We start from the raw sequence: 18,714 nt of genomic DNA on the forward strand, positions 1-18,714 counted from the left end.
CCGACGCATCGTTGGGAGAGGCAGCAAAAAAGAAAAAAGGGTGAAATGAGGTGAGATTCGAATATCTGGAGTTGACGAAGTTCTGCAGTAAGCGTCGATTGCTTCAAGCAGGGTCGATGATCTCCAGATTGGTGGCCGGCGGCGTCGCTAAAGGTGGGGCGCTGTCTGTCGCGGTTGCCGCAGACCCGTCGTGGCAATCATCACCAAAACTGTAGCTGACATCGGCAACTAGTAGATCAAAGTCAAGAATCTCATTATTCGGGACGCTTTAAGAGCATGTATCATAAACGTGGTATCGGGGATTCGGACGCACCGTACATAACACGAACGCTGGACATTACATTCTAACCGCGTGTACAAGAGTAAGATTAGGAAAGATATGGGTATCATGAGTTATAAGACCAACAGCTGGTCTGGACCGAATCGCGCGACAGAGAATCGTCGTTTAGACGCCGGCCATGTTCGGCGCAGGAGCGGTGTCATTCCTGGGGGAGCTGCGGATGTGCAGCGCCGCAAGCACGGTCGAAGCAACAAAGGCAACCCTGTGGTATGTCAGTACACAGTCGCGGGTGAAATTGAGGTTTCATACCAGTTGAAAGCAGAAAAGACGATCGCAGCGACTCCGCAGCTGTAGAAAGTGCCTTGGCGGCCAGCCCACCAGTTGTTGCCCCATCGAGTGGCCACTGCAACGAAAGCGGCGAACCAGAAGATCATAGTAATGAACTCAACTCCGCCAATGGCAAACTTGTGGGCTGCAGCGGGGAAGCGAGCTGGTGCTAGGACGAGATATGCGACAGCCAGGAGGGTCCAGATGGAAGTGAAGAGCATGAAGGCGACGCTCGCCGGCACCCAGGTGACGTAGGCATCGACAACTGAAGACATGTTAGTAACGCTACGGCATCGAATGGTCTGTGTGCAACATACTGTAGGCTGTAAGACCCAGCACGATGATGCTGAAGACGACTTGTACGCCGCGCAGGCCTAGGACAAGAGCGGGTGCGACCATTTTGATAGTAGAGAGGCGCTACGGCTACGCGATGGATGGCTGCAGGGGCTACGGAGCGGGTAGGCAGATTGTGGCTGCAGATATCTTCGCTACCGAAAGTCGATGGTATTTGTTGTTTGCAGCAGTTGGGTGTAGAGAGGCTCGATGAGGCCTGCAACACAGCGGCGGCCTGGTTCTTTATGCCTCCGCACAGGCTGGCAGGCGATGATGCTGCCACGACCTTGTCCCTTCTTGATTTCCCTGAAACCGACGTCACTCGCAGTGGCGCATGATCAGGGAGCCACATGTCGCGTCCATGATTGGTCAGTCGCCGAGATCCCAGCTCTTAGTGCCGCTGGCGATGCGACGTGTTGCACAACCTTCTCGCATCTTCTCCTCTTTGTCCTGGCCTTGTCCCCCGCACTGCAATCAATCTTCGCGTTCCTTCATCTCAAAATAATCTGTAACTTGACAGCTTTATTTTCGGACGCTTCGAGCGTCTTGTTTCAACACAAAGGTCCCACGCTCGGTGTTTGGGCAGCGTCGTCAAACATATGTGGCGGTGCACGGTTTCATTTTCCACAGCCTGCGACGTGACGCGGCCAAGGGTATGCCGGCAACACGGCAGATGCAGCGCCGCAGCACGTATACACCGCCTACTAGACTGCTGGCTTTGTAGTTGTTCAACATTTGCAGTGCGCTGCGAGATGCACAAAAGTGCATTCCATGGCCCAACTCTAATCAATTCACCAAATCGATGCAACGAACCGGGTCAATGTCCGCCAACGAACGTACAGCGGCATATCATCACGGAGTCTTGAGGCTATATGAAGCGTCAGCCTCTATCGAATGATGTTCGCTGACCTATAGTGGCATGAGGATACCTAGCGCAACCAACATCGCCGCGGCCCGTGATGCAACAGGTCGTCTAGCTCGAGCAACAGTTTCGCTGTTGCATTGTTGCTACAACATACCGCGAGGATATGGTCGAAGAGTTCTTGTGCTGTGCACCAGTACCCTGTGGCGAGTACAATGAAGCGATATGGTGTTCGCCTGAATTTACAATGCGAGACCTGTTGGACTAAAGTGCACATCCCTGGATTGACCTAGACTTTCCGACCAAAAGCCTTCGCGTGGGTACGAGCAGTGTAGAGATGTGTGACCAAGACTCAGCACCGCCAACTTCGCCTTTCATCCCCAATGACCCCGAGGAGAAAATCGCCATGGCTTCGCGTCACGATAGCATGCTCTCGGAGCAAGGCCTGGAAGTCGCAGAACTGAGAGCGAGAGTCGCCGAACTTGAATGTTCTTCGGCTCTGGCTACGAACATGCGTAACGAAGTTTCTCACGAACTCCAATTCTACAAGAACGAAGTAGCAAAGAAGAAAGATGAGATCTATGACATGACCAGTGCGTCCAATAAACAGTCCAGAGACTTCAAAGCCCTCGAGGTCAAGATGGCCAAACTGCGAGAAGACAGTGAGCAGAAGCTTCGCGAGATGGAGAAAGAAGTTGTTCGTGGGAAAACAACGAAGAAGAGTACCAAGGAGGACCAAGAAGCAACGCACGTCATCGCTCAGCTACAAACCGAACTCGGTGCCAAGGATACTAGGATTGACCAACTGGAAGCTCGATTATCTAACCTCAAGCCTCCTCCTGAGAACGCGTATCGCGGCGCCCAGACTAGGCTAGCCAACCGCCGCCCAACAGATATGCATCACGAGCATGGCTGCGAGGAGCACCAAAAGCTTATATCCCAGCAGCTTGTGGATGCTCAAGAACTACTGGCCGCCGCCGAAGCAGAAGCAGAAGGATTTCGTCATCTTGCGAAGGCTAATGCAGATCTGAATGATGGCCAGGCTACGGATTTGGAATGTATCCGGGAGCTGAGAGATGAGAATGAGCGACGCTACAGCGAAGTTAATAATCTCAAAGAAGTCATTGGCAGTTTACGCGCCGAACAGCATTTTGCTTCTAGCGAATTCCATGATATCGATCTCGACGACACGGCGACCCAATCTCTTTCCTTCGGTCCTTTGACAAATGTCTGCATTACTCCCATCGCTCCTGAAAACAATAAAGCCGAGCTGCGTGCCCTAGAGCTGGAAGTTGAAGGCTTGACCTCAGAAAATTATAGCCTCTCGCTGGAGTGTACCGAGTTGGAGTCGAAGCTCGTGTCTTTCGTATCCGCACTGAAGGCTCTGGATCAGGAACATGAAACAAGGAACAAATGTACACTGACTCTCTCCGACCTACAAAACGTTTCGACCTCTCCACGCACGCCAATTGTCGCAAACAAGTCCGTAATCAACCCTGACATGCTAGCTGGACTGGAGGATCTTGGTAAGTCCATCAACAACCTCAGCGACCCACCATTCAAGATGACCACTTCTGCTGCTAACACGCGAGCTACACCCGACCTACCCAATGTGGCCTTGACAATCAACATCAAACCAAGCAACAAGCGCAACTACTCTTTGTTCCAGCGCGTCAAAAGCGCCATGTCTTCGACTTCCAAAGTCGACATTAAAGGGCCCAAAGAGATTGCCAACCAATTTGTAGCCCTCATGGAGGATGTCGAGAAGGACCATGCAGAAAAGACCAAGCGTGTTGTCGAGCTAGACAAGGCCGTTCATCAGTATCGGGCGCATGCTGAAGCTCTGGAAGCACAGATCCGTAATCAAGCCAAGTGCTTGGATCCTGCGCATCGCACGTTGGCCGACGAGCTCGCTGCCAAAAACGAGCAGTTTGTTATGCAGGAACAGCTTTTGGCTACATTTCGGCACAGCAATGTAGCATAGGCTTTGTCTTCACCAAGTCGCCTTGATTGAGTAGATAGAGAGCATTATTTAACCCTTATTTCTTGAACATATTGCCCTGAAGTGATTAATGTATGAGTAATGAGATGCTAAACACCTCGGTCCGCCGTCCTGCGGATGGTAGACGACATGGACGCTCTAATAGCCCCGGTCGCTCACGCTGCGCAGTCCGCCCAATTCACTCTTATCGCGCAGTTCGCGCAATTCGCCTAAGACGCGCTTTCCGTGAAAGCGCGGAACAGTCGACACCTTTCCTTAACTTACCCGATTGGGCAACTGCTCATCGAGTTCCCGGTGATGTCATGGTAGTGGAGTCCGTGCGCGCCCACGCATCTTCGAGGTGATTGCTTCCACATCATCCGTCGTCACACGCGCATCTCGAAGATGCTCCCTTCCGAACCCGCGCGAACACGCGTCAATACAAACTCCGCGGTTCTCCCCGAATATGTAGACGACATCACCTGACGGCAGTAGTGGCAGCGTCGCGTATTGCTGGCATGGGTCATCCGACTGGAGCCTATTTTCCCTGACGACGGTCTACATCTCGCGAAGAATGGCATCCTCATCCCCATTTGCGATGGAAAAGATCCAGTGCGCCCGGTTTTACTTCGAGTGGAAGGGCCATCCTATCGACGACCTCGCCACTTTTCGCAATGTTACGCTTGCAGAACGGCCGGACAAACCAATCGTATATCTGGCTGGGGATTCGTCTCTCGACAACAAGCACTGGGTCGACAAGACTGGTCCTATCGTTCCAACCCATCTGCCAGGCATTTACGATGAAGCATTCAAACACCCTTGTGTTCCGAAGCCAGATGTCGCGTTCTGGATGAACAGCCTGCTTGAGCATCGTGCGACTTGTATCAACACGGCAGTAGAAGAATCCATGCTTCGAGATCGAGACGACGTACTTCTACCGCACGACGAGTTCATTCGCGATAATATTCGTTCGAACGACATGTTGATCGTCAGCGTTGGCGCCAACGATATTGCGCTGCGCCCGAACCCTTCCACGATACGACACATGCTACAGCTCGCCTGGCTGACCCAACGCAAAAGCCTAGAGAGCGGGACCGCAAGCGCACTGCAGTACTTCAAGCAGATGTTCGGTACCAAGACCCAAGTCTACATCGCTCGCCTTACCGCCAAAACCAAGCCTCGCGCCGTCATCGTCTGCATGATATACTTCCCACTCGAGTCGGGTCTAGGGCAGACCAGTTGGGCTGATGCGCAGCTCAAGGCGCTAGGATACAACTCATACCCGGGGCAGCTACAAGCCGCCATTCGAGCGATATACGAGATGGCGACGAAAGCGATACGGATTGAGGGTACGGAGACAGTGCCTTGCGCACTGTATGAGGTGCTCGATGGCAAGCTGGCCGATGACTATACAGCGAGAGTTGAGCCAAACGAAGCGGGCGGAAAGAAGATGGCTGTTAGGTTCGTTGAACTGTTGGACGAGATTCTGGAGAATTCAGACATAGCGGGGACTGCTTGATGCATATGTGCACCACTCCTCATTTGGCGAAGGATATGGTGCTTCTGCTGGACCCCTGGGTCGACGAATTTGGAACCCGCGATCGCGATCGGCAACTTCTTTCAGATTGCAAGATGGTTGCATTCCTTACCTCTTTGTTCAGACAGGGTCTTTGTAATCCTTTCGCCTTTATCTCTTGCGCTGCGCCTTTGTTTCGCGCGAACTCGATATGTTCGCTCAACATCCTGTAGATGATCGGACATTGAAGAAACATTATCTCACCTCTGCTAGCCTTAAAGCAAAACCAACAGTCATGGAGAGATACACCTTTGCACGACGTGCGCTCAGCGCGATGCCTACTACACCCGACGATGTTGTCTTTCTCGCGGCAGTCTTTGTTGCGTTCTTCTCCGGCGCCTTACTTCTTGACTGGATTCGCCGTGTGCGTGACGCTGGATTGCAGAAGCAGTGGCACGATGCGCAGATGAGGACCTTGCAGGAAGGATTCGCTGCTTTCGAACAATTACCGCAGCAGTTGAACGCCCTCAACGCCAGTATCGGCGAGCTTCGCGAGAAGGCAGATGGAGCTACCGATCGATTCAATACTATAAGCGACCGTATTAACGATCTCAGCCAAAGTGTTGATCATCTCCAAACAGTGGGCGCTGGTACTCACGATGTCAAGAGGTCCTCAACTGTGCAGCCAACAACGGATGTAAGCTCGGCGGATGCGAACGAGCTTTCTGTGGCGGTCAAATCACATATAAAGAATCTGGAGAGCAAAATGAGCGAGATTACCAAACGAAAGGACGAGCTAGAGCAGGCCAATGTGAGCTTGAAGGAAGACCTTGAGCGCGCCACCAAGTCCCATGGAGAGGAGCAGAGTGACGAGTACAAGACACTGCTCATGCAGAATGAAGAGCTTCAAACTCAGGTCGCCCAAACTGAACGGTCTTTACGAATCCTTGAGCAAGAAAAGGAGCGCGTAGCTGCCAATGGAGACCCCGCGATGAAGCAGCAGGAGGAAACGATAAAAAACTACGAGAACGAGATCGAGGGACTAGAGGAAAGACTGGCATCGGCTCAAAACGATCGGACTACGGCGAGAGACGAGATGAAGCAAATGTCGTCTGAACTCGAGGAATTGGAGAGTAAGCTATTAACTGCGCAGAGCGATCAGAATGAGATGCAACAAGAGAACAAACGTCTGTCTTCGATGATCAGTGATTTGGAGACAAGCCTGTCATCATCTCGAAGTGATCAACAACGAATGGCCTACGAGATCGAAAACCATTTGGCTGTGGACAAAAGACTACGAGATGATCTGTCATCAGCTGAGCATGAACGAGACCAGCAAAGGGAGGCAAACGAGAGGCTCGCTGGGCTTGATGAGGGCACAAGACAGCCAAGAGCGGATCAGAGCACGACCATAGATGATCTCAAAGAAAAGCTAGAGGCAGAGAGTCTCAAGAGCGCTGACTTAAAAGTCAGAAACGATGTACTCACGAAAGACATCGGAAAGAACGAGGCCCATATCGAAACGATGAAAGCAGATGAAGTGCAGAATAAGCAGCAGCTGGACCGTCTCACGAGCCAAGTCGAGTCGTTGGAGAGGCAAAAGATGGATCTAGAAGCGACGTTGGAAGAGCACAGTCAGGCAAAAGAAAGTGGAGATCAAGCTGAGGAGCATGCCGAAGGACTACAGGACAACACATCTAGTGACGCTTCAAAGCAGAGAGACGAGTCGCAGCCAGATATCACGAAGTTGCCGACCTCGCCTCAGCAATCGAACACGTCAGGAACTGCACCTGATGATAGCTGGGTAGAGGTGGCCGCTCAAATTCCCACAGCCCCAGACGGGAGACCGACGACCGGTGACGAAAGCGCAGAAGTTGGTGAAGCCTTGAGTCCTGTAGTGAAACTTCCCATGGCGCCAGTCGCTGAGGCCAGTGGAAGACTAGCCACAAGAAAAAGCTGGGCAGATGACGATGAACAAGAGTTCGATTCAGAGATCCAGAAGTTTTCTGCTCGAACAGCAAGCCTTCCGAGTGCACTCTCATCAAACAACTCTCCAGCGCAAGAGAGCCCTGACTCTCCTGCCGCCAAACCACAGCCTACTATCGATACTAGTGTGGCCAACAATGCTTCAGGCGTGACCACCCCCCATAGCAACGCATCGTCACTGCCAGCAGGCCAGTCCCCCACGTCTGATATTGTAACAGCCCTTTGCAAGTACTGCAACACTGACGTTCCGGTCGAGATGATCCAATTGCCCAATGGAAGGCGGTATCTAGACTGGCCTAAGCATTCGAGAGAGACAGGTTGCAAGAATAAAGCACTGGGGATCTCTTCTCGGCCGCAAAGTCGTGGAAGCCCAGGATCTCCCAGTACCGCAGGTTTCAGTCCAGGTAGCTTTCATGGGAAGTTCCCAAACCCCAACAGGAGTAGACCTGACAGCAGGAACAGCTACAGTAGCGGTCGGGGTTCGAAGCCTTCTAGTCCTGTCGACATGAGTCCTGGCAGTCGCCGTGGATCTTTTGGTCCCCGCGGAAGAGGTGGATTTGAAGGCAGAGGCGGATTTGAAGGCAGAGGCGGATATGGTAGGGGTAGGAGCTCAGAGCGTTCTAGTCCTGTAATGAATAGTCCAGGTAGTTATCAGAGCTCCGATAATGGCGGCGATGGAGGACAATACGGTAGGGGTGATAGAAACAGGCCCAGTGGTGGTGGAGGCGATTGGAGGCCTCATCGGTTTGCACATGATGGGAATGATCGAAGTAGTGGAGCTTAGTGGAACTCGTCGTTCGATCAAGTGAACTTCAATCAGGGTTGAGGTCTATTTCAAGTAGCTGTTATGTTTACAGGGCTACAGTTGTGGAGGAGACGAGATGTGGGATTAATATGAACTCTTCAGCGAGTATGTGTGCTTAATGCTAGTTATTAGGTGATATTCCTTGACCGACCTTCTCTCACTCCCATGTTATGCGACCAGGTACATCCGTAAGCTGTTAAGATAGTTTAAGCCTCTCGGGTCTCTTTGAGCAAGGCCTCATACACCTCTTTCCACTCTTCCACATCCCCTTCTCGCTCTTTGAGCTTGGCTTTAAGCTCATCATATCTTGCCACGTGCTTACGTATCACAAACTTTAGTTTTGCTACGAAGTTCTTCTCACCCTCATAGGCCTTTTTCCATCCAGCTGCTTCCTCATGCGCTTTTGCGAGCTGTTTCTCAATATCATCACCGGTAGCCTCCACCTTTTCCTCCTTGGTCTCCGGCGCTGTACTGCTTTCTTGGTGTACATGCTCGCTGGTATCGACTTCGCTGGTGAGGGTATCAAGCTTTGCGTTTGTTGTCTGAGCAGGTGTAGACGGTACAGTCTTCTCGGATAAATCCGTATCGTCCTCCTTTTCTTGCGCACCGGCTGCCGAAGCTTGCTCCGCGACATGGCGACAAAGCTTCTCGAAGCAAAGCCAGAACTCGTTCTTGAACCCTTCAATTGCATCGTCGAAGCCTTGCATCAGGAGACTATAGCGGAAGAACACCTCAAGCATGACCAAGTGCTCATGGTCAACTACTGTGAGAATCGTGGAGAATGGCGGTACGAGATCGTAGCCACGTCGCAATACTGGTAGTGCTTCCTCGCCATCAATGTCAACGACCTTCCAAGTACTCCTACTAAATGGAAACGAATCGGACAGTACTATAGTACGGTGTTCCAGATCCCAGAGAATTTCTAAGGGTTTCATCGTCACCTGTGGGTGTTGAGACGCCGCTTTGGAATCTTTCTGCCATCCTAAGATCGCGCCGAAGTGACCGGGGACACGTTCGTCGAGCTTGAGTGAAGCTATGTTCAGCAGGGCTTGCAGCTCTTCGGGGAAGTACTTCAGTGCGTAGCGGTGTCCGTCTGCAAGACTGGATACTGTCTTCATGTGTTGGAACTTCTGAGAGTTGTCGTTCGGGGTGTCTTCGCGTTGCGTCGTCCTCGTAAGAAGGGTCTGGTCTGCCATGTTTTTTGGCTAGGGAAAGTTCTGTTCGCGCGTTCGGGAGATATGGCGGCGGTGATAGGTCGTTCTAAGTCGTGTTATATCGATGGTTTGTTTGTTAGTGATTGTGGTCTCAGACGCGCAATGCGACCAGCGAGTGCTAGATTCTTCACTGCATTCTCAGAAATCGCGTTTGTCCTATGAATGAGCGCTAACTGTCACATTTGCTCATTCATTCATACGCGAACACCCACAAAAAATACACATCAGCCGTAGAAGCGGCACATAGCCAATGCATGTCGCTGATATATTTACAAATCGTGCGCTCTACGGTACGCTGTCGATTTGGTGGGGGTGTTGCTTCGTCTGGAATGAGATGATGACGACTACGACAGAGGCATAATTGTTCGAAACAAGGTAAGTAATGGCAAAATCGCTTGACAGGAGAACATGTGAAGTGAGAGTTGGTAGACTTTGGAATGTTCATTACATTATGGCATTGTTAGAACTAAAGATTACATGACTTTTGACTTAACTAGAAGCGCTTTCAAGCCATCCACTTCCGTCCCAAAGCCCTCTTGCTCCACTGATGTCCGCCAAAGCTGTCGCCGTTACGAGCCTTCTCCTCATAAAGCTTCTTGCTCAGCTGCTTGTACAAGAATTTGCCGTTGTTGTGGAAGTTGATGCTGTGGTCACTGTCGGTGAAGAAAGTGTTCTGCATCTTCTCAGGAGTGACCTGGTTGACCATGAGGAGATCGACGAGCGCAGCCGAGTTTTGGAAGTGTACGTTGTCGTCACCGGTACCGTGCTGGATGACGACACCACCAGCGATTTTCTTGAAGCCAGTGGCATCGTGGACACGGCTGCGGTTGTAGCCTTCGGGGTTAATATCGGGAGTCTTCATGTAGCGCTCGGTGTAAAGAGAGTCGTAAAAGCGCCAGTCACTGACAGGAGCGGTGATCATGGCGTAGCTAATGATTGGGTCGCCGACCTCAACGACCTTGGAGGAGAGGTAGCCGCCGTACGACCAACCCCAGATACCAATGTGCTCGCTGTCGATCCACTCGTTCTTTGCCATCTCCTTGGCAGCCCAGATCTGGTCTTCAGCCTCAAGTTCACCGAGGTTAGAGGTGACGAGAGATCGGAAAGCACGACCCTTACGACCGGTACCACGGTTGTCGACGGTGAGAGTTACGTACTCGAGCTCGGGATCAGATGAAATGTAAGCCTTCCAGTTGAGCGCGTTGAAGGACTTTTGTACCTCCTTGGCGTTGGGACCACCGTACGGAAGGAGGATGAGAGGGTACTTCTTGCTGGGGTCAAAGTTGGGAGGAAGACGGAGCATGGCATCAAGAGTGTATCCGGAAGGATGCTCCATATCAAGGTACGTAATGTTGGGAAGAGCGTAGCCCTGAAGCTTCTCGTAAAGCGCAGTGTTGTTGACGATCGTGCGAATTGGCTCGGTGGAGTTGATGGAGTAGAGCTCCTGGTATGGCACGTCGGGACCGGCATAACGAGAGACATAGTATGAGCCACCGGAAGAGAAAGATGCGGTCCAGAAAGCGGTCACGGTATCGTCGACCAGGGCAGTCTTCTCGCCGGAAAAGCTGACAGAGTACATGTGGGACTCAGCACTGTGGTGCTCGGTGGAGGTGTAGTAGATGAGTCCGCGAGAGTAGTCAACCTTGAGAACGCTAAGAACCTCCCATTCGCCAGATGTCAGCGCAATGGGCTCTCCGCCGCTGACGGGGAAGAGGTAGATATGCGCCCAGCCGCTCATATCAGAAAGATCCATGTAGTACTCGGTAGCGTTTCCGTAAGTGGCGTTCGTGGTCTCGACAGCTCCGATGTATCGAACCTGCATCAAGTTCTCTAGCCATCCATCGGTACCGTCACGCTCGCGAGTGACCTTGGAAGACCCAGCTTCAACATCAACAAGTACCAGCTTCTCCATGTCTTGGACACGATTGTAAGCGCGGTACATGACCTTACTGTGCTCCTCGGTAAGCCAGACAACTTCGCCAATGACGAGGTCGTCTTCTGGGAAAGCATCAATGGGGACATTGGTGTATTCGCCAGACTCCACATCAAGCAAGTTCATGACCACCGTGGGGTTCTTGGTGCCAACCTTGGGGTAGCGGAGCTCCAATTCGTTGGGGTAGACGGGAACGTATTCTGCATCGTCTTCAATATAGTATGGGATTCTGAATGTGCCGACGCCAGTCTCGTTGAAGCTGAGGAAAGCAATCCTAGTTCCATCTGGAGAGAACCACAGAGTGTAGCGATCGCCAAAGATCTCTTCCTCGTAGACCCAATCAGGAATAGCGTTGAAGTAGTCGGGGCCTCCATCCTCAGTAATCTGGGAGATGGTGCCGTTGGTGGACATGTACAGGTTGTTGCCCTTGACGAATGCAACCTGAGATGACGAAACCGGGCTCCATTCAGCGTACTGAATATCGCCGACGGACTCGGGGTCAAGAGATACGGACTCTCCAGTCGCAACATCCATGATCAGGTAGTCGGCGAAGTAAGAGTGGCGGTACTGCTTGGTGTAGTTGACGGCCCACATGACTTTGGTCGCATCGGGCGAGATGAAGTAGTCCCAGTAGTCAGCCGGGACCTGATCAGCCGAGATGAAAGTTGAGGATTCGCCAGTGGCGACGTTCTCGAAGACAAAGTCTCCAGACGCGGCTGTGTAGATGTAATCGCCATCCTCTCCGGTGCCAACCCACGTGAAAGATCGGGTTGAGGGCGTCAAAGAACCAGGAGCGTTGGTGGTCTCATTGTAACTCAGACGCTTTGTGCCATTGCCGAGAGGTTGGTGTGGCATGCGAGGAGGGTCGATGGCGTGAATCAACGGCAGCGCTGCAGCGAGGATCGCGAAAGAGCGCATGGCGACGCACTTGCAAGAAGCAAGAACGATACGTCGGGTAGAAACTCAAGACGAATGCAACGAAGCACCTGTCGTGCTCAGGCCAGCCAACGGACCTATTTATCTACCTTCCACTGCATCTATCAGTCTAATTGATATGCGCATCGTAGTTGCCGCATTGAGCAGGTGTTAAGCCTCCCAAGGCGCGCTGCGTCCCCGCCAAGAGGCACCAGCAACCGGCATCTCGGATAAACAAGGTCTGCAGTGGGCGCCTCGTGTTGCCTGCATCCTTTGCAAGCGGCGCAGTAATGTTGAATAGGAAGGTCAGTGAAGAGTGTAGAACCTGGCATTCCGCCAAAGAGATTGGGATTGCTTCATACCTGGGCATGTTGGTGGATGGTGATGGCATCTGGGGTTTGCCAGGTTTCGGGCACGCTACGGTACCAGCGGGTCCGAATGGCCCGTGCATCAAGCATGTCCGACCTTATCGCGTCCGCATTGTTTCTTTCTTGGAGTTAGGACCGGACTGACAACTAAAGCTATCGTTCTATTGCAATTGAACCTGATCACTACGGCCGTACTAATACCGCAATGCTTTCTTGCTATCTGTAGACGCTTCCTATATACCTAGGTACCTAGGTAGCTATATCATTACAAATCTACGCGTATCTGTAAAGAAGTACCGGATGACCTGTACTCTATGTAAAGACTAAAAGAGACACAAATCGCCCCGATGCAATCTGTGTGTTGAACAAATTGGATTTCAGTGGATCTGTCCAACAATCACAGTCCCTCCGGCATCCTCGTCGGATCATTTGACCTCGTGCCTGGAACATTTGATATGTCTGCCACTCTACTCGCGACGTCTCGAATGGTCTCGCCGACCTTCGTCTCGTAGTCGTCGACGTTGGGATTCACTGTCCAGTACTCCAGCTTGCGTATCAATTGGTAGAAAGCAGTTGCCAGCAGTGCACCCAGCCCGGGACCAACCCAATAGATCCAATGGTAGTGTGGAAAGCTTCCCTGCACCACACAGACCGCAAAAGAGCGAGCTGGGTTGATGGCTGCGCCGGTGTAGGTTGAAGCCCTATAGTTCGTGAGTAACTTGCCCTAATAGTGTAGTGTTGACTACAAATAGCTGCGGAGAATATAGGGAAGACTTACATGAGAACGCATGCAAATACAGCTAATCCGATACCGACAGGCGCGATGAATGTAGCCTTGTGCTTTTCCGTCGCCAACATGAATATGGACACAACGACCTGGGCGGTAATGAACATTTCGATGAACAGCCCCTGCGTGACTGTTGTGTTCTCTCCCAGCTCAGTGGCTGCCAGAGCACCTTCAGGTAGGAGTCCATAAGCAATGGCGCTTGCCAAGATAGATGCCGCAAGCTGGCTGAAGACGTCGAGAAGACCATCAAGTGGTGGTACGGCGCGGATGAGCACCAAAGCCATAGTTACAGCAGGGTTAAAAAGCCCACCGCTAATCCTGAAAAAGGTCCAGGCATTGACCGTGACAGCCACGCCCCAGACCGTAGCGATGAGCAGGATCTTAGCAGGATCTGCTGAAGCATCGCCTCCATTGAACTGTGCAGCAGCCGCTGTGTTGTTGATGACGGCCGAGTTGCCGCCTAGTCCGATGAGCATGAAGAAAAATGTTCCCACGAACTCAGAGATCATTGCAATAAATCGGTTGCGAATGCGTAGAGGTACCTTGTCGCGAAACTGGTCGAGAAAATAGAGGTGGCCTTTGCTTGTGGTGACTTCGAGATCTCTATTGCCCTCCTGATTGTGAACTGGGAGTATCGGTAACTTTACGCGACGTAGTCTTCGGCGCCATACTGGCAGCTGTGATGCGTTACTGTTTCGTTTCCCGCTGTTGTGCTCATTGGCGCGTGTCGACGACATGACGAGTGCTGGTATCCAACGTGGAGAAAGAATACCTGACTCGATAGGTGATGCGACAGTACTAAAAGTTTCGGTGTTCAGAACATGTAATAGAAACCTAGATGCTGGTCGTTGTCGATATTCCAGTGGGCCGCGAGCTCAAGGTCGTGCGAGTTGTTTTGGGTATGCAGTGCTTAGTCCCCCGCTGCAACGATAATAGCAGCAAATGCACAATCCCACATACTTCAGCCAGCACAGGGCGAATGGCATGATGATGTGCTGATGCGCTATCCTCCGCGTCGGTTAATGCGTCCGATGTGACATCATTCGGACGTATGCTGATTCCGCGGGCATTGAAAGACGTTTACACATTCTCGTCCAGCCTGATAGAGAAGTGACAGTACCTAGTTGGAAGGAAACCGAACTTCTTGTTTTCCAGCCTGAGCGCCATCGAAGTTGTGGAGAAGAAAGATTGAGGACGCTGCGACGCGCTCAAGGAGTGTGCGGACCCCCGAGTGACTTTACCGTATTGGGTATAGCTCATTCTCTAGCTCGGACTGAGCCCTGGAGGATAGATCGAGCTGGCGACGTGGTGACCTTTTAATGTAGCATGCCTAAGGGAACTCTACAACTGGTTACTGAGATGAAATAAGGCTTCATTGGGAAATACTGTATATGTATGGTGACAGGCGTGCTTCGTGCGCGTGAGGTAATCTATGACAAGCTTGACGAAAACTGCTAGAGGATTATGAGCTGTGGAAAGAGAGAAGGCCAATGATTTGGTTCTGGAACTGGGTACTAGGCGGGTATGTCTCTGAGATTACGCGTACACATTTACGGTATGAGAGTCATCATCGCGGAGCAGAACTACCTGCGCTGCACGTAGTCTTTAACCGCTGCTCGAGCATCCTCGCCACCTTCAATGTACTCCTTCAGTATAGCCGCGGCTTCTATCGCGTGCGCGACTTTCCGTACAGGCATACCTGGTCGTGTCATATACTCTTCCATGTCGAGCTCTTGAATGATTAGCGACGCGACATATTGCTGGTGTGCTGCGTCCAATTCTGCGTGCTTCATGAGTACCTTCATCTCATCTGACCTAAATCTCCTAAGAAGACCGCCACAAATGCGTGTCAGCTCAACACAGTCGAGCGCAAGGTACCGTGGGAAGTCTGAGACATGGTTGCGAAGACGCTCGAGAAAGGTGGTAGGATTCTCTTCGTCGAGGAACGATTTGATGCGGGAGTTTTTACTCTCTCTAGAGTGTTTCGCGATCATCTCAGCATCGAGACGCGTCAGTGTGCGGCGTAGAGGCTCACGATCATGCAGATGATCTGCAACGATAGCCATGCTGGGTGGGAAGCACAGGGCGCCAGACCTCTTCTCTCGCAATACCGCCAGGTTCTTGATAGTTGCCTCCCGACCTTTCCCAGTGTTGCGAGCTCGAACAAGTTCTGGCGCGCATCCGAGCGCGATGAGAACGCGGTTGCTCATTTGCTTTGCGCTTTCCGTAGGAAGTGCACCAAGGAATATGGTCTTGATGTGCATGTCGATCAGTGAGTCGAGCGTTTTCCACGGAACTTCAAGATAGCCTAGTTGCCGAAGTGCGTTATACAAATGGCACATGAGGAACAAGCTGCGATCATCGTTCACGAAATCGAAACCAATCTCAGCCCGTAGGAACTGTAAGTTGAGAGCTAGCTTTGCCGGTGTAAGGGGATTGTTTTTGCGCAGGAAGTCTTGGTCTTCCGATGGTATGATATGTTCCTCGCCAAATTGTAGACGCGCCTCGGCCGTCCCTGCGAGGTCGGGAATTGATACGCATGACCTGATAAGTTGTTCTTTCCTGGCAACACTGAGATCGAGATACTTCCAGATGTTGCGATGGAATCCAGAGAGGGCTGCGGCAGGGTGATTGGAGTCGATCGCTCGAAAAATCATATATCGCTGGATATGGCCAGGCCACTCGATGGTCCACGAGAGCAAGGTGTTAAACTCATGTATCTTGTCTTGGGAACGTTCCGGAAACGATATACCATCGGAACGACAGTGGTCGGACTGATCCGATATGACGTTCGCAAGCCGGGCGACGCGGTGGAAAGGCTCATGCACGTTCGGACTGTGTAGACCCCATATCCCTTCTAGAAGGCTTGCGGCAATGGCTTCCTGGTTTCTACGACTTGGAACAGCGAGTGTGCGGGATACGAGGTCGAGACTTGCATTACTGAGGCAACGTTTGGTGTTGGGCGGTGGTCCATTTTGCTCCCAACCATCAAAACGTAGTGTCTGAGAACAGTCAGTTTGGGCCCTCAATTAGTCTGTCATGACTAACCATCTCCAGCTGTAGCTCTGTAAGATAGCGTACAAATTTAGCGTCAAATAGGATAAAATCCTTGTACGGATCGAGTCCTAGTTGGGGTTGTCTCTTGTGTACCAGCTTTACTACAGCCGGGTATCCTCTACCTTCATATGCAGCGACGCGGAAATCGAAGAGGGCAAGGGCGGTCGAACTCCAATTGTAGAGTGAGGCCAGCTCCTTGAACATGGCTTTGTTTACTTTGTCGTTGTTATGCTCCATGTCGTCTTCGATCTTATACAACAGATCGAGCGCTAGATCTGATAGGAGAGATGTAGTCTCTAAGCTGACATCTTCCTCAGACTGGTCAAAGTACTGCTTCCATAGGTTGATTACCCATGATATAATTGAATCAGCGTCGTCCTTGAAACAGAGCCAACGCAACCGTGATTCCTCGTCGGAGTCGATGGCCGGCTCATAACGAGCTGATGGTACAGCTGCAGCCGCTCCGTAAGCTAGACCTTCGTCGGGAGGTGTAGTTAGGTTGGCTGTTCCTTGTACACCATCGGTCAGCTCAACGTCCCGGAGGACGTCAAACAGATTATGCAAGGTCAGAACCGTGTCTTATCGTTTTGCCGAATTATCCAGAGAGGTTTCTTGGACTCGAACAACCTTTCCAATCATGTCGACTACCTGTCGAAGTGTATCGAGAAAGTAAACGTGACCGGCGTTACCTTCATGGTCCGGTTGTTTGTTGGCGAATTTGGTGGCGTACTCTGTACGGCCTCGCACAGCTTCTTTGAAGGCGTTCCATGCAGGCTTAGACATGACGAGTTCCTGATCAAGGTTCTCCAGATAGCGGGCTTGGCGAAGTATCTCCTCAGTTGACACTTTGTAGATTGTTTTCGAGGCCTTGATCTTAGGTGCGGGTGCTTGACTTTGCAGTTGCTCCTTCTTCTTTGCTTCTTTGCGCGCTTTTCCCTTCAACCGGCCTGTCTTGATCGAAGTGCTCGTGGGCGTTGCCGCGGCTGAAGCTCTGGAGTTGGTATCGCCACCGACTTGCACGTTGCTGCCTACAATAAAGTCGTGTTAGAGGGTACGGTAAGTAGGTAGTGGCGGAAGGAGAAATCAATACTCACCGTGCTCGAAAGCAGTCTCGATGAGCCAAGTGATGGCAACATTGGTCTGTAACTTGATTCTGGCGTATCTACCCATTGTATCAAGACTTGATATCTTATGCAGAATCGTTCTAGAGATAAACTGCTGGCCGTGATATCGATGCGGGGTTGGTTATGTCCTAAACGCTTCGGGTTCAAAACTAGAAAGGTGAGATATACACGTACACCCCTTGGCTGATTGGTCGCCCAGTTCTTTCGGAAACGGCGCACTGACTGTGCAGGCGTAGACGTCTCGTGACAACGGCCTCTAACGGAATTGCCTTCTGCCCCGCTCCCTTTCTCTCCACATTAACGCTAGATTGTACGCACTCGCCACCCAATATGGTCGTAGTGACAAAGGCCAGAGACAGTAGCGAATTATGGATGATAACCAGGGAAGGGAGCCGTCGCTGTCTCTATACATATGTCTCTACCCTCGCTTAAAAACCCTGTGATAGCAAGCAAGCGTGACAATTGCCCAGTGATGGGCCAGAAATAGCGTCAACATCGATTACCTTCAGGATCATGTAGCTTGATGACAATCATACCACATATTACAGCCTCCTAGTGTTTGTCGTTCCACTCAGGAAGCAAAACAACAACCAAGGGACTTACTGATAGAACCGTCACCCGAGCAATATGGACAACGTGGTGTATTGAGTGAGTGTTACTGAAAGGCGCGGACCGCCATCGCCACGATGTTTCCAGACTTGGACGGAGATAGTTGCTGGCACATGTGCATAGCTCAAGTAAGATGCACATTGAGTAAATTGAGAGAAATGATAGCGATGGCGGTTCAAGAAACAACTGTTCCGAGGTCCACGAAGATGATTGTTCAGAAGTGAGCAAGCGATAAGATGCACTCACGTGAAGCGCGACGGCAAGGCTTCGGGACAGCTTTCATCATGACGGCATTCGTACTGTATGGATGCGCAAAGACGCGACAAAGACGTGCTGCAGATGTGAATCGGGTGATGATGTCACGGATGGACGATGATGAGGAGATGGAACGAGGAGTGCCGAAGGGAGAAGCGAAGACTAGTGATGATTACTAAGCAGCACCTGATTCGGCAAGCCTCGGGCTTCGGAACCATCCAGCAACTCTGGAAACAACACCAACACGTAGCCACGGGAGCGAAGTCGACAACATATCGCGTCGCTGTGTTATGGTACTAGCAATCTACATGCATTCAGGTCCACCCATCTCAACATGATTCAAACTTTCTATACAAAACGAT

At 51.5% G+C, this 18,714-nt stretch overlaps 8 protein-coding genes across 8 annotated transcripts; 3 read left to right on the forward strand and 5 right to left on the reverse strand.

Moving 5' to 3' along the window:
- Positions 1-445: 445 nt before the first annotated feature.
- Positions 446-1,006, reverse strand: J4E86_000718 (uncharacterized protein; the record flags this gene model as incomplete). The annotated part of the gene is made up of 3 exons (XM_051441291.1): positions 446-542; positions 590-872; positions 925-1,006. 3 exons carry the CDS (start codon positions 1,004-1,006, stop codon positions 446-448), a joined length of 462 nt encoding a protein of 153 aa, XP_051307462.1.
- A 1,223-nt stretch (positions 1,007-2,229) lies between these two features.
- On the forward strand, positions 2,230-3,786 carry J4E86_000719 (uncharacterized protein; the record flags this gene model as incomplete). Its single annotated transcript, XM_051441292.1, has 1 exon — positions 2,230-3,786. One exon carries the CDS (start codon positions 2,230-2,232, stop codon positions 3,784-3,786), a length of 1,557 nt encoding a protein of 518 aa, XP_051307463.1.
- A 571-nt stretch (positions 3,787-4,357) lies between these two features.
- On the forward strand, positions 4,358-5,302 carry J4E86_000720 (uncharacterized protein; the record flags this gene model as incomplete). Its single annotated transcript, XM_051441293.1, has 1 exon — positions 4,358-5,302. The coding sequence occupies one exon, from the start codon at positions 4,358-4,360 to the stop codon at positions 5,300-5,302; it is 945 nt and encodes a 314-aa protein (XP_051307464.1).
- Positions 5,303-5,594: 292 nt separating this feature from the next.
- On the forward strand, positions 5,595-7,500 carry J4E86_000721 (uncharacterized protein; the record flags this gene model as incomplete). The annotated part of the gene is made up of 2 exons (XM_051441294.1): positions 5,595-7,412; positions 7,471-7,500. 2 exons carry the CDS (start codon positions 5,595-5,597, stop codon positions 7,498-7,500), a joined length of 1,848 nt encoding a protein of 615 aa, XP_051307465.1.
- A 796-nt stretch (positions 7,501-8,296) lies between these two features.
- J4E86_000722 (uncharacterized protein) lies at positions 8,297-9,286 on the reverse strand (the record flags this gene model as incomplete). Its single annotated transcript, XM_051441295.1, has 1 exon — positions 8,297-9,286. One exon carries the CDS (start codon positions 9,284-9,286, stop codon positions 8,297-8,299), a length of 990 nt encoding a protein of 329 aa, XP_051307466.1.
- A 523-nt stretch (positions 9,287-9,809) lies between these two features.
- J4E86_000723 (uncharacterized protein) lies at positions 9,810-12,155 on the reverse strand (the record flags this gene model as incomplete). Its single annotated transcript, XM_051441296.1, has 1 exon — positions 9,810-12,155. One exon carries the CDS (start codon positions 12,153-12,155, stop codon positions 9,810-9,812), a length of 2,346 nt encoding a protein of 781 aa, XP_051307467.1.
- Positions 12,156-13,294: 1,139 nt separating this feature from the next.
- J4E86_000724 (uncharacterized protein) lies at positions 13,295-14,044 on the reverse strand (the record flags this gene model as incomplete). Its single annotated transcript, XM_051441297.1, has 1 exon — positions 13,295-14,044. One exon carries the CDS (start codon positions 14,042-14,044, stop codon positions 13,295-13,297), a length of 750 nt encoding a protein of 249 aa, XP_051307468.1.
- An 846-nt stretch (positions 14,045-14,890) lies between these two features.
- Positions 14,891-17,534, reverse strand: J4E86_000725 (uncharacterized protein; the record flags this gene model as incomplete). Its single annotated transcript, XM_051441298.1, has 4 exons — positions 14,891-16,309; positions 16,356-16,942; positions 17,054-17,392; positions 17,459-17,534. 4 exons carry the CDS (start codon positions 17,532-17,534, stop codon positions 14,891-14,893), a joined length of 2,421 nt encoding a protein of 806 aa, XP_051307469.1.
- Between the last annotated feature and the right edge of the window lie 1,180 nt (positions 17,535-18,714).

This window comes from Alternaria arbusti (assembly GCF_024043155.1).
Source record: "Alternaria arbusti strain BMP 1465 chromosome Unknown scaffold_1, whole genome shotgun sequence".
Lineage (NCBI taxonomy): Eukaryota > Fungi > Ascomycota > Dothideomycetes > Pleosporales > Pleosporaceae > Alternaria > Alternaria arbusti.